Here is a 13704-nt window from a genome sequence, read left to right on the forward strand (position 1 = left end):
TAATTTAATTATCATGGTTGCTACAAAAATTTAATTTTCTTTTTCACTGATTTCCAGACAAAATTATCACTTTTTCCCTGGCCCTAAAGAATATTCTGATTCACTCTAAAAATGATTAGATTTTTTTTTAATTTTCAAACCTTTTGAAATTCAATGACTTATAAGAATATTAATTTAGTGATAAAATCATTATTTTATATTATAAGAATATTGCTACTGTAACTTGTTCAAAATTATTTTCATCATCATTTCAATTCAATTATTATTTTTTACAATAAATTTTTAACTAAAATTTATCTTTAAATCAATTATTTTTAACAATTTTTGAAAAAATTCTTTAAAAATTTTCAAATCTATTTGTTTACAATTCAAGTTTATAAAATTTCATTGATTATTATTCGGAAATTCTTCAATAAAATATATATTATAGAAAATAAAAACTTGAAATAACTTAAAAAAAATTCAATTAAACTTTTTCAAAAAAGTTAATTCTACACAATTGGTGAAAAAATCAAATTTTCAAAGCTTTTAGTTTGAAACCTTTTCAAAATTCAATTATTATTTTTTAACGTAGAATGTTTTCAGGACCTAAATTTTTGTCAAATAAAATTGTTTGGACCCAAGGCCACAATATAAACAATTTTATTATTATTTTTTAGAATTTTTAACTAAAATTCATCTTTAAATAAATTATTGTTTTTAACAATTTTTGAAAAAGTTCTTTGGAATTTTCGAATCCATTTGTTTACAATTCAAGTTTACTAAATATTTAATTTTATTCGGAAATTCTTCAGTGAAATATATATTAGAAAATAAAAACTTGAATTAATTTCAAAAAAAAATTTCAATTAAACTTTTTCAAAAAAAATTAATTTTACAGAATTGGTAGTTAAAAATATGAAAAATTCAAATTTTCAAAGCTTTTAATTTGAAACCCTTTCAAAATTCAATTATTTCTAAAAATTCACGCTATAATGCTTTTAATATTCAAATATTATCTTCTATATTAACTAAAATTCATTTTATATCAATTTTTTATTACAAAATTCTACGGGAATTCAATTATTTATATAAATACAAAAATAAATAATAATTTATTGAATAATTGAATGCTTCGAAAAAGTAAATTCTCATAAAGAATTTTATCAACAAATTTTTAAATTTGAATTTAAATTTGAATTGTTTGACCTGTGTCAACCGTGATTATAGACTGATGTTTAAATCTAAATACATAACATAATCGGATTTCAAAAACCGTTTGAATGAAGTAAATCTAAATACACACTCCAAAAACAAACTTTTATTTTACGCTTTAAATTAACTGAGTCTTTGCAATGAAGTATTTATATTTAAAATAATAAAATGTTCTTTTATAAAAATATATTTATATTGATAATTTAATTTGTAAAAATAAATCACATAATCAAATTCTTGACAAATGAAAATTAACGATATTTTTTATATGTAAAAAATAAGAAAAAATTGAAAAAACTTACCACTTATGTAGTTTTTATATATATAGCTGACTTGCATAATTGATTGAGATTATATTTCTTCACCCAATAATGAAATATTGAACCTGAAAAAAATTAATTAAAGAAACAATTAGTAAATTTTACTAAGATATATTAGTTGAAATTACTGTTTATCTCTAAATTCTCTAACTCTCTAAATTTGAATTAGTAAATATTACTAATAAATTAATAGATTATAAATTAGTAGAAATTACTACTTATTAGTCAAATTTACTAATTCAAAAATAAAAAGTCGGTCACTAACTCAACTTTATAAATCTGAAATGACGAAAAGTCGTCCACCAAATGATTTAGTATAATAATTTTATTATAAATTGTGAAATTTATTTACTATTTATTTAAATTTATTTTACTTTACTAATTGCTTAGTAGAATTCTACTAACAATTGGTAGAACTGTTTTATTAATAGTCAATTTAAAACAGTTTCACTAATATTCATTTAATGCACCGAAAAAAATAAAATCTCATAGTGAAAAGAAAATTCCACTTAACAATTATTATTTTTACATTTTATTTTCAATATATGAATATTCATCTACGAAAAAAAAATTTTTGTTTATATTTGAAAGTTTTTTAACTAAAAGATGAATTTTAATCTTTCTTCTTTGATTGAAATTATTCCTCTCAAATTGAAGCAAATTTATGTTAGAAAGAAGATTTTTAAGTTGTTTTTTGTTTTTCTGAACGCAGCTTTAAACTGTTTAAAAAGTGACATTTAAAAGAAAATATAAAAGAGGAAAATCCTTTTGAAAAATTTAGTGCCCATAATATGTAAAAGGAAAAAATGCTGCAAAAAAAGTGGAATTGTCTAAAATTGAAAACATTTTTTTTCGGTGTGAAATAAGTGACTTTTAATTAGTGAAATTCTTCATAAAACATTAGTAAAATTTTACTATTAGTCAGCTTATAATGTTATGTAACATGTTAAACCTATAAGTTGACATTTGCATAGAATTGGTCCATAATGTTGTTATGCGCGTGTTATTTGTATTTACTAATAAGTTATAAGCTAGTTTAAAGCACACTAACTGTATCGCTTGCATAATCTCAATCTTATGCGCTAAAATTAAATTAAATATTAAAAATCATTTTTCAAAATTTAAACAATTGTAGGAAAATAATAAATTGAATATATCTAAATTCTAATAAGTGGACGTTAAAATTTGATTCATAGTATTAAACAATTGAAAATTTCTTCATAAGAAAAACATATTTTTTAAATTTAAATTTAATCCTATTTTAAATTTAAAATACAATTAAATGTGAAAGTCGAAATTATTGGACTGGAATTAAATAAAAATGTATGTTATAGAATGTACTGTACTTTTTTGTTAAAAAGAATTATTAAAAGAATATAAAATATAGTTGTTGATAAATGTAATAATAAAAAAATAAATTTCTGTGTGCAGAAGAAAATTTAATATTTCAGTAGCATTTTAATTATAACCTTCATTAATTTCCTTTCGGTTTAAAAACTTTTTCCTTAAAAAGAGCAATTTAATCTTGAATTCGGTTTATTAAACAATTTTAAACCTAATATTGTGTAATTCATTTTTCTCTGTGTAAGTATGTCACTTTCCCTTTATAGTTAGAATTACAATTGAAAGTTGAATAATAAATTTGAAACAAACGTTTAATTCGAATCAGCTACACTTGATAACTTATGCATTCAAATTTCTCTCTTCATTTATTATCACCACTTTTAATTAGCTGATAAATTGATTTCACATAGTATTTGTATAAAACCCAAATGACTTTTTCACCCCACTCTATTCTAAGCAATAAAAAAATAAAAATACAAGGAAATTAATTTTAATTTTAAAAAGTTAATAAAAATATGAATTTTAAAAAAATTATGTTTATGGTGTTATTATTAATATTCATAATTATTTTTATTATTAAACTTGTTATTAGTAATATTATTCTGATACAAAATTTTGTATAGAACTCTAGTGTAACTTCGCTGGTAATAATGAATAAAATGAAAATATTTGCTTTACAATGTCTGGATGGAACTTTTTTAATTACTATGTCAAATGGAAAGTAAAAAATTTTTTCGACCTAAAAATACTCTGGTCACGTTTTGGAATACGCTTCCGTAGTATATATAACTCCTGGGCGAGATTTCAAACTTGAAATACAGTTCTGATTTTGATCAGTGTATAATCGATTTAATTGTGATTATATTTTTTTCCCCTTTTTCTTTTCCCTATATTTAATTTACATACCGAGAAAAAGAGAGATGTTGGTGAGTGATTGCGAATACAATTCAATATCGTAATTCAAATCTAAATGAAATTGAAAATAATAGAAATATATAAGAGAATAAAAAAAAATAGTTAATATCTCGAAAAATAGAAAATATCCAACTTTATAGAGTTGGAAATTGTAATTTTCAATCTATCAGAGAAACATGTAAATCTTTCATCTTTTTCAATATGTAGAAACATATAGAATTTTTAACTAAAATTCTTCTTTCAATCAATTTGTTTAAAATTCAATTTCAAATATCTATCTTTATATATCTATATAAATAAATCAATTTTACGAAATTTCGATTATTCGTAAATTCTTCAATTAAATGTATATTAGAAAATAAAATTATATAACTTTTAAGAAACTTAAAGTATATTTACGGTCCTTTACGGGATTTACGGACCTAGTTCAAGCCCTGTAAAAAGTGATATTTAATAAGCAAAATATTTTCACGATATTATTACGCTTTGTTTGTGAAAAATTTTCGTTATTGTGAAGAAAAAAGTTTATTTCTATGGAAATTTTTAGATTTTTTCGAGTGAAAACGGAAATTTTACTATATCAACTGTTTTAAACAGAAACATTTATTAATATAGATAGTTTTTAATATTTTTTGTGTGGAAAATATTAAATAATATTATTAATAATAATCAAAAAATTATTTTTAATTATAATAAGTTTGATTCAATAAAAATTATGCTTAATTCAATTGTAAAATATGTTTCATTCAAACATATTTAATATTTTTTTGGTTGGCTACTTATTTTTGAATTAAAAACATTTTTTTCTCATTGAATGTTAATTTATAAATTGTAATTTTAATATTCACAGATACATATCCTGACAAGTTGTTTCCTATTGACCATAATATCAGGACAAACTTCATCAAAGGGAATTAAGCCAACCAACATTTTAGGTGGTTCTGAACAACATGCTTCTTTTAGTTTCATTCGTCCAGGATTAACGCAAACTTCATTCAGCTTCCATGGACCAAGCTCTCATCAAACATTCAGTTCAAGTGTGGGAAACCCCCATTTAATTCATAAAGTTCAACCAAATGTTGCTCAAGCACTTAGATATAATAATCCTGGTTTAGGTGACTATTTTATAGAGTTGTGCAAAAAGCTCGATCGAGTATTTCAAGCTTTTCGTTTTTCTAGCAGAGCTGAGCAGAATCAATCCGAACTTGAACCAAATTCCATCCGACACGTGCAGTATTAAACCTAAAATAATTTTTAGCACTTGAATTTTTCGAGCACTCAAATATTTTTGAGTAACTAAAACTCGACCATCGAGCTCGACCATGCTATTCGAGCTTTTTGCACACCTCTACTATTTTATTAAATTAAAACGATAATTTAAATATTTTTAATTTCCAAATATGTGGCTTTTTTATATTTCATACTCTCGAAAATTAGAGTAGTCACACTTGACTGTAATGAAATATAGTAAAACAAAGTAATTCGAAACCCAATTTATTTATATTTATCAAATGCTTCTATCTTAACAGCTTCTTCTATCTATTCCGGAGAAAGTGTTGCTCCTGTACAACCTCCACAATTTCCTTATCAATTTGCACAAAATCCAGCTCTTATCGGCTACCTACAACAAGCACAACAACAATTTCCATTTCAAGGAAATGTTCAACTTGACTCTAATATCTATCAAGCTCAACTTCTCAAAGATTTGTCCTTTAAACACCCACAGTTGCAGACTCATCTTCAGGTAAATATTATTCTTGCTCCAAAACAAAAAAACAAAACTTTAAAAAAAAAACTTATGTGAAATATATTATAATTATATCAAAAATATTAATTAACTTCTAATATAACTTTATTAAATTTCACAAATATTTATATATTTTCTCAGTATGCTATTTAAGTTAAACTCTAATTAGAGCGGACTTATTAAATTCCGTATATGTAAAATATAATTAATAATTAATTTATCAAACTGTTCAATTAAACGCTAAATGACTACACATTATTAAAATTCTATCTAAAAATCTTATTTGATATCACAGATTCCAGAACAAATTCAACTACAACAACAACAAGAGCTACCGATACAAAATTTATTAGGAGTCGCTTATTCTGTTGCTCCTTCCGTTTCTCGTGTTAAAGTCAACGGAAATGGCTACAAATTCGATTTTTGACAAACAATTTCTAAAGTGTATAAAATATTATTTTTGTAATTAATAAAATAAAACTTTAAACAAAATTTCTTTTTTTTATTTTGACGGCATAATAATTCTGTTATGAATTATTTTCGTGAAATGTAAATTTTAACAAAAAGTAAAACAAGCAGAAAATCTTATATGTGACTACTCTTTTTAAAAATAATTTATTTGTATCAAATTTCTTTTATATTACTCTCTTTCTAAAGTTTCAACTATTCCAAATTTTTTCAACTTCATATTATATGCTTTTACTATTATTTTACGAGAAAAATCTCACATTTCTGAAAATTCGGTTAAATTAAAATAATAACTCACTTCAGGATTAATTTCAATACTACTTCTATTTAATAATAATTTACTCAAAATTGAAATTAAAATTATTGCAGTTATATTAAATAACGTTTATATTAAAATTCGATGTTGATAGTATTTTAACAATGTAAATGCAAGCCGCACCTTTCTGCGTCCCTTTGAAATATTGTAATTATTTTTTTTCAATGCTTTACAAAGTCAAATACAACTGTTGCGAGATTAATGAAACAAACTTTAGATTATAAATGCACTTTTTGAAACTTCCAAATGGATTTCGTATCAAAGTTCTCATTTGTATTTGTGTCAGTTAAAATTTATTTGATTTTAATTTACAACTTTATAATCTTTTTTATAACTTTGGATAGAAGCTTCCTTATCTCTTTAAGAATTTGATGTTCATGATGAGGAAATATTTAAATTTATAAATTTTTCATAAAGTGATGAAAATTGTCTAAATTTGAAAGCAAGAAAGTTCATTTCCGAAATAATGAAACTTTGTAAAATGTCAATAAAATGAGAATATATTTTTCATTATATCCGTCGGTAGTGGTTTTTATAACAATAATTAACAATTTCAATTTACAAGAATGTTCATTTCCGTAATAATGAAACATTGTAAAATGTCAATAAAACAATTTCAATTTACAGAGTAAATATAGAGTATATATATACTAAAAAAATAATAATTGGATTTATTTTTTATCTGACTTTTTTTATGATTTTTATTAATATAGAAATTCTGTTCTAGGAAAAGTGTGACACAATGATTATTATATAGGTTTCTAAGACAAATTCAATAGATTTAACTTTTAATGTTAAAATAAATAATATAGCCGAAAAAAATGGTGTACCAAATTTCGGTTCTCTGTGTCTAAATGACCGAGATTGAGAAGGAATTACGATTTTATAAAAACGATTGTCACCGTTGATGTAAGTTCATTAAAGGAAACCCTAGGAAGCCATAAAAAAATTATTTACAAAAAAAAATATTTTCGAAATTTTTTTTTTTATTTTAAAGTTAGAGAAGTTGTTTTAGTTAACGCTTGGCTAGCCAAGAAAATCGGGACCAACTATACTGTTTATACTTTGTTACTGTGTATTGCCTTTCCTTCGAGTTCTATTTTTCTTACCTCCAATCATTAACTTCTCGTAAATTGAGAGACAGTGCGGTACATGCTTAACAATATTGTATAAACTGATGCAGGAATATACAACTCTTAGTTTAACGCGAACGGCTGCTTTCTAATCATAACACTTTTCATTTTTGTGATACTAGTTGTAATCTATTTATTCATTATATTTAAACTTAAAATGAAATAAATAATTTTTATTTACGACTCAAATAGTTTCATCTAAAACTACAAAAATTGTTTCAAATACTATTTATTTTGTTTTAATAATTTAATTTCAAAATTACTCTGTTCATAAATAAACATTTCTTCCATAACATTAGTCAAGTAATCAATCATTTTAATAAAATAAATATCGTTCAGTATAAATTGAAAAAAAAAATTTGATTCTTTACAAAAAAAATATTTGGAATTGTTTTCAAACTTCAAACGAGAAAAACAGTTAATAAATTAAACTGAAGTTAAGTAAATTTTAAATATCTTCGTCGAAATTATCAAAAATTATCTGCAAAGATAAAGAATACAAATTGAAAGATAATAGAAGAAATTTCACTAGTATTTCTAATAAAAAAATCGAAAACAATCAAACATTCTGAGTAAGGACAATTTAATTCTATTTTCTGGATAATTATCACTTTTAGAATTATCTAAAATTTACTACTCTTTTCAACTTAACACGGTTCTGTTCTAAACTGACCAATTCGGAGTTTATTTTATAGTTTCTACTGTGAAAAAAAAGAATATCAGTGAAATTTAGACGAGTTAAAATTTGTGAAAAGTTGTAAATAAATAAAATGCTCTTAAAATTTATTTTATATCATTTTCCAAATTATTACTATCAAAAGTGTTTATAAAAAAAAGAAGAATCGTTTTTACTATTTCTTGGAATCTAAACTAAAATTCGAAAAATTAAAGAAAGAAAAATGTTTAAAAGACATGTCAAATTTTTTAAAATCGTTTTTGGAATTTTTATTGCAACTTACATATTAATAGTTTTTTTAAAAATAATACAAAGAAACATCAACCAAAGTTCATTGCTTGATTTTTATGATAAAAAAAAAGTTCCAACTAATTTGGAAATAACCGAAAAATTTACTGAAAAAGAGGTGAGTAAAAAATTGAATTTATATTATAAAAATTTTAATTTGTGAATCTTTTTTTCTCTTGTAGAATTAATTGATTTATTAATAATTCTTATCAAGCTTGAGATTATAACAACAAAGAAAATATTCAGATTTTTCTAAAAAATTTTTCGAAATCAGGAATGGGGTTATTTTTTCATTATTTGTATATTACATTTATAATAGTAATTAATTAATTATTATACTTCATTTATAGTTACTATTAATTTTTTATAATTTATTTAAGCATAAAAGTAAAATTTAATTAATCTGTTATTATAATCAAAATTTAATATTTCAAATTTAAATAAAAATTTTTTTTTAAATTAAGAAGCTTTCAGTAAAATCTTGTTATTATTTAAAAACAAAAGATTTTTCGTACTGAAATTTGATTTGAATAGTCTACAAATAAATTACTAAAAGAAGTAGATATGTTTAGAAATTATAGGTATATAAACTAAAAATTTCATTCTAATTATTGTTTCAGTTGTGTAATTTTAATTAATTCTTTATACAAATTTTTAACGTTCGAACAAAATATTTTTCCAATACCTATGAAATTTTAAAAACATTATTGACTTGAATAAAATATAAAAACGTTAATTAAAAAATTTGTTTGATTTATTTTCATTCTTTGAGTTGTTTGATTATTAATAAAAAAATGGTATATTTATAATTAATAAAAATGTCCAATAATTTTAATATCAAGTAAAAGGGATTCTAGATAAATCCTTTGTATAAATATTGAAAAATAGAGTGAAAAGGGACTTTTTTAATATCAATAATTAATCCTTAGAATTTTAATAAATCCTGCGTTTTTTTTATAATGAAATGAAATTACTTTTTGCAGATGGAAAAAATGTCTGCATTAGGCAGATGGTTAATCTCATCCGATGTAAATCCTCCCCAAAATTCAAATAAAAAGAACAAACCTTATCTAATTTTAATATGGAAATATGGACCCTTCTTAGAAAATCGACACCTTAAACGATTTACAACAGAAAAGTAAATTTCCAAACAACATTAATTCATTTTTTTATCCCAATTTCAACAAATCTTGTTTCCTTAATAAAAAAAATCTTTAATTTCTTTTTTCTTAGACATTCACCTTGGGAAAATTGTTCAGTTCAATGTCTACTGTCATATAATTCAAATGACATTGAACGTGCAGATGCTGTGATATTTCATATTCATCGTATTAAAAATCGAAATGAGTTACCAGTGAGAAGAAATTACAACCAAAGATGGATTTTTCTAACTGACGAATCACCGCTTCATACATTTCTTCACAGACCACAAGAATTATCCAACTATAATAAACTTTTTAATTGGTCGATGACTTATCATATGGATAGTGATATTCCCGTACCATATGGAAGAACAGTGAAATTATCAACCCCATTCAAAGATCAATCATTACTGCATAAAAAATTAGAGAAGAAAAAGAAACTTCTCGGAATAATGTTCAGTAATTGTGCTAGTCTCAATAATCGAATGAATTATGTTCGTGAATTAAAAAAAGTACTCGGCAATAATCTCGATATTATTGGTAAATGTTTAAATGGTAATCGAACAGCGTGTCCCAGTCATTTTCGCAAGAATTGCGATTTATTGGAAAATTATAAATTTTACCTATCATTTGAAAATTCAAATTGCCGTCAATATTTAACTGAGAAAGTATTTTGGAATGCTTATGAAAAATTTGCAATTCCAGTTATTATGGGTGCACCTTACGATGATTGCGAAAAATTATTACCACCAAATTCATTTATACATGTTAATCAATTTTCTAGTCCATTAGCATTGGCTAATTATTTAATGAATTTGAATGAACATGGTAGTTATGGTAAGTATCATAAGTGGCGAACGGAATATCAAGTAATTAATGAACACGGTTACTTTGGAAGTGCTTCAAAACATTATTGCCGAGCATGTGAGGCACTTCACTATAATTCAATGAATAGAAAAGTTTACGATAATATTGAACATTTTTGGAGTAAAACAAAAGACTGTAATATTTATCACTAGAATTTTCTATATAATACCATTAATATCTAATTAATTTATTGTTATTTTTCAAATAATAATTAATTCATAATAATATTGAGTCACGTATTAAAATTTAATTTATATAAAACTAAAAATTTCTATTTTTTTCTTTTCTATTCCATTCAATAATAATTTTTGAAAATATTTCACACCATTTGAACGTTAAAAAATTAGGGAATATTTATCAGAATACTACATTTTCAGAGGGCTTCCTTCGTTCTAAATTTCATTTTAAGAAGTCAAATTAAAATTTGAACCGTAAGGGGGAATTGAAAAATTCCAAAATTTTTTTTTAAATAAACAATTTTATTGATTTCATTAATGTATTGGGGGAGACTGTAATGAATTTTAAATGATTTTCAATTTATTTAAAGGCCATAAGTTGAAATAATTTCGCTGTTTATTTAAATTATATGTGCTTGGTTTCCTGCAAGTTTATTCTCTAAAATTTCATTGTTATTCATTCATTCATTCATTTATTATGCGAATGTAATAAATGTATATATAAATACTGTAAATATTGTTAACTGACATAAAATGTAGAAATGAATATAAAATGAGCGAATACAAGATGAACTAATAACAAGAAAAGGTTTTTAAAAACATCAAAAATGAAATATAATACTTCATTCGTTAAAAAAATATTTTCTTATTTTGATAAGGATATAATATAATAAAAAATATAAATATCTAATGAGAAAATGATTTAAAAAATTGCAAATAAATAAATATATTAGGTATATAATAAATAAAAAATATGTGGCATTCATTATCCTATAAAAGTATACTCTTACAACTCCTCAGTTTCTTATATGAAACATTAGAATTTTTTTTTGTCATAAAGAAAGACTTCTTTACATATCTATTTTGAAATAAATTTTAATTTAAGAAGAACGTAATAAGTTAATAAAAAAAAGTGGTAAATAATTCTTGAAAATTTATATATAAGCAATTATGGATAAACTCGATAGCGTTACGTAAAGAATTTTAACGCCGCAGTAAGAGTCTGAAGAGCGATTGATAATGATTGCATTATTGTGAACTTGGTTGAATGTTATTGTATTATTAACAATGAATGATTAAAGTTTAATATTCTTCCTTTTTTTCGTTTATGAAGTGTTCTTTTCGTGATACTCCAATTGAGAGTGAATTCCATGTTTAAAATAATAACTCCAATTCGTTCAGCATTAAGTGGAATTGTTCAGCAAACAATTTTTGTAAAAAATTTAAGGTTCTATTCAAATATCATGGATAAGGAATATTTTGAAGGTCAATTGGATCGTTACAATGGAATAATAGTTGATTCAGCAAAAGAATCATGTAATGGCGAGAATTTTTCAAACCGTCTTAAAGGTAAATCATTATTTTAATAAACTATTAGAAAAAAATAATATTTTTTTTTCTTTAATGTACACTTTCGTACGTCACACTCTTGGACTGTTTACAACAAGTGTTACAATGCGCAGGCTTCTAAAGGTAAGCTTGCGCACTGTTTCGACAACTAAATTCAAAAAAGAATAACTTTTATCTTTATCTCAATAACTTTTATCCTCGTTTTATAATTATATAATTATTGAATTTATAATAATGGTATGAGAAAAAATTAAACACTTATAAATGTAAAGTAAAATGATCCCTAATATCAGAAACAATATAATAATAGTGATAATATAATCTATAATAATCAATAATAATAATACTAATAAATTTCAATAATTAATAATAATATAATTTTTATCTGAATAAATTTACAGCATCACTGAATAAATGGTTGGAGGAAAAAAGGCGCACAATTTGGTTTCGTGTGAATTTGGCGCAAGCAGAATGGGTGCCAATTTTGGCGCAAGAAGGATTTAAATTCCACAATGCAAAGGACGATTATGTAACACTATATCGATGGCTTCCTGTTGATCAAGAATCAAATATTCCACCCTATGCTCATACAAATCTTGGAATTGGAGGATTCGTTTATAATGAAAGCAAAAACGAAATTCTCGTTATTAAAGAAAAATATATAAAAAAGCCAATGTGGAAATTACCCGGAGGATATGTAGAACCAGGTTTAGCTTCAAAATATAAAAAATAATACCTTCTCATGTGATGAGAATGTAAAAATGTTTGAACAAAAAAAGATGTAAATTTATTTTCAGGTGAAAATATAAACGTTGCTGCAGAAAGAGAAGTTCTAGAAGAAACAGGTGTTACGGCAAAATTTAAATGCCTCATTGCATTTAGACATGCACATCAATGTGCATTTGATTGTTCCGATATTTATATGATTGCTTATTTAACACCAATGACATTTGACATAAAAAAATGTGAAAGAGAAATTTCCGAGTGTACCTGGATGAAGGTATAAAAATTTTGTCTATTTTGCTCAAAATTATTATCATTGCATTCATTTTTTAGTTATAGAAAAAATACTAATGAAGAATAAACAAATTTTCTAATTTTCAGGTAGATGATTTTCTAAATAATCCCGTAGTTCATGAAAATAATCGATATCTAGTTAGAAAAACTGTGGAATTTTTAAAACAACAAATAGGATTCGGAATTCACAATACTATACATCCAATTACAAACAATCCTATATGCATTTATAGTCTTGAAAATATGGAATAGATAATTATTACGTACAGTAATAATAAGATAGATACAATTTTTATAAATTATAATACCCTGAAGGATATAGAAAATAATATAATCTATAAAATAATATATTTCAATTGACGGATTTGTTAAATTAAAAAAAAAACTGTAAATGCCCGCAAACTGTGTCATTGTTACAGAAAAATTTCTTTGCACAAATGACGATTTCATTTTGTACCTGAGATGTAAATAATATAAATTGTAAAATAAAAAAGACTACATAACCTCACTAACTTTTATATTATAATGTTTTAAAAAACGTTTCTTTTATCATAACAAAATGAACACAATATCAACATAACCTCAAAAATGTTTTGCCGCTAAAACGCGCAACCGGCATAACACAATTTTGCCACAAAATATATAAAAGTTACTGTAAAATCTCGAACACTATACTTAAATGACACTAATACTTGAAAATTCTAACCCGAATTCACGACTTAACTGAAAATTATTAGAAAAATATAAGAAA

The 13704-nt window shown here is 23.5% G+C and overlaps 4 protein-coding genes across 6 annotated transcripts in view; 3 read left to right on the forward strand and 1 right to left on the reverse strand.

Annotated features, from left to right (window-relative positions):
- The window catches only part of LOC122512076, an 81553-nt gene that overhangs the window by 67534 nt on the left and 315 nt on the right, over positions 1 to 13704 (reverse strand). For both annotated transcript variants that reach the window (XR_006302592.1, XM_043627705.1), the window contains exon 2: positions 1497 to 1579. Coding sequence is in view for 1 of the 2 variants with exons in the window: in XM_043627705.1 (XP_043483640.1) it covers positions 1497 to 1533 (37 nt within the window). In the remaining variant the exon portion in view is untranslated. The remainder of the gene's footprint in view (positions 1 to 1496; positions 1580 to 13704) is intronic.
- On the forward strand, positions 3682 to 6012 carry LOC122512072. 2 transcript variants are annotated; one of them, XM_043627699.1, is made up of 4 exons: positions 3682 to 3784; positions 4624 to 4888; positions 5303 to 5517; positions 5816 to 6012. In XM_043627699.1, the coding sequence occupies exons 1-4, from the start codon at positions 3779 to 3781 to the stop codon at positions 5945 to 5947; spliced, it is 618 nt and encodes a 205-aa protein (XP_043483634.1). In that variant the 5' UTR covers positions 3682 to 3778; the 3' UTR covers positions 5948 to 6012. The 2 variants fall into 2 exon arrangements, with proteins under 2 accessions (XP_043483634.1, XP_043483635.1); XM_043627700.1 differs by having other exon boundaries at positions 4624 to 4810.
- LOC122512065 (alpha-(1,3)-fucosyltransferase 7-like) lies at positions 8205 to 11155 on the forward strand. The gene is made up of 3 exons (XM_043627688.1): positions 8205 to 8519; positions 9385 to 9539; positions 9635 to 11155. Exons 1-3 carry the CDS (start codon positions 8337 to 8339, stop codon positions 10560 to 10562), a joined length of 1266 nt encoding a protein of 421 aa, XP_043483623.1. The 5' UTR covers positions 8205 to 8336; the 3' UTR covers positions 10563 to 11155.
- Positions 11574 to 13461, forward strand: LOC122512071 (nudix hydrolase 8). The gene is made up of 4 exons (XM_043627698.1): positions 11574 to 11936; positions 12338 to 12643; positions 12734 to 12936; positions 13041 to 13461. Exons 1-4 carry the CDS (start codon positions 11738 to 11740, stop codon positions 13203 to 13205), a joined length of 873 nt encoding a protein of 290 aa, XP_043483633.1. The 5' UTR covers positions 11574 to 11737; the 3' UTR covers positions 13206 to 13461.

This window comes from Leptopilina heterotoma, unplaced genomic scaffold (genome assembly GCF_015476425.1).
Source record: "Leptopilina heterotoma isolate Lh14 unplaced genomic scaffold, ASM1547642v1 Lhet_95, whole genome shotgun sequence".
NCBI classification, from domain to species: Eukaryota; Metazoa; Arthropoda; class Insecta; order Hymenoptera; family Figitidae; genus Leptopilina; species Leptopilina heterotoma.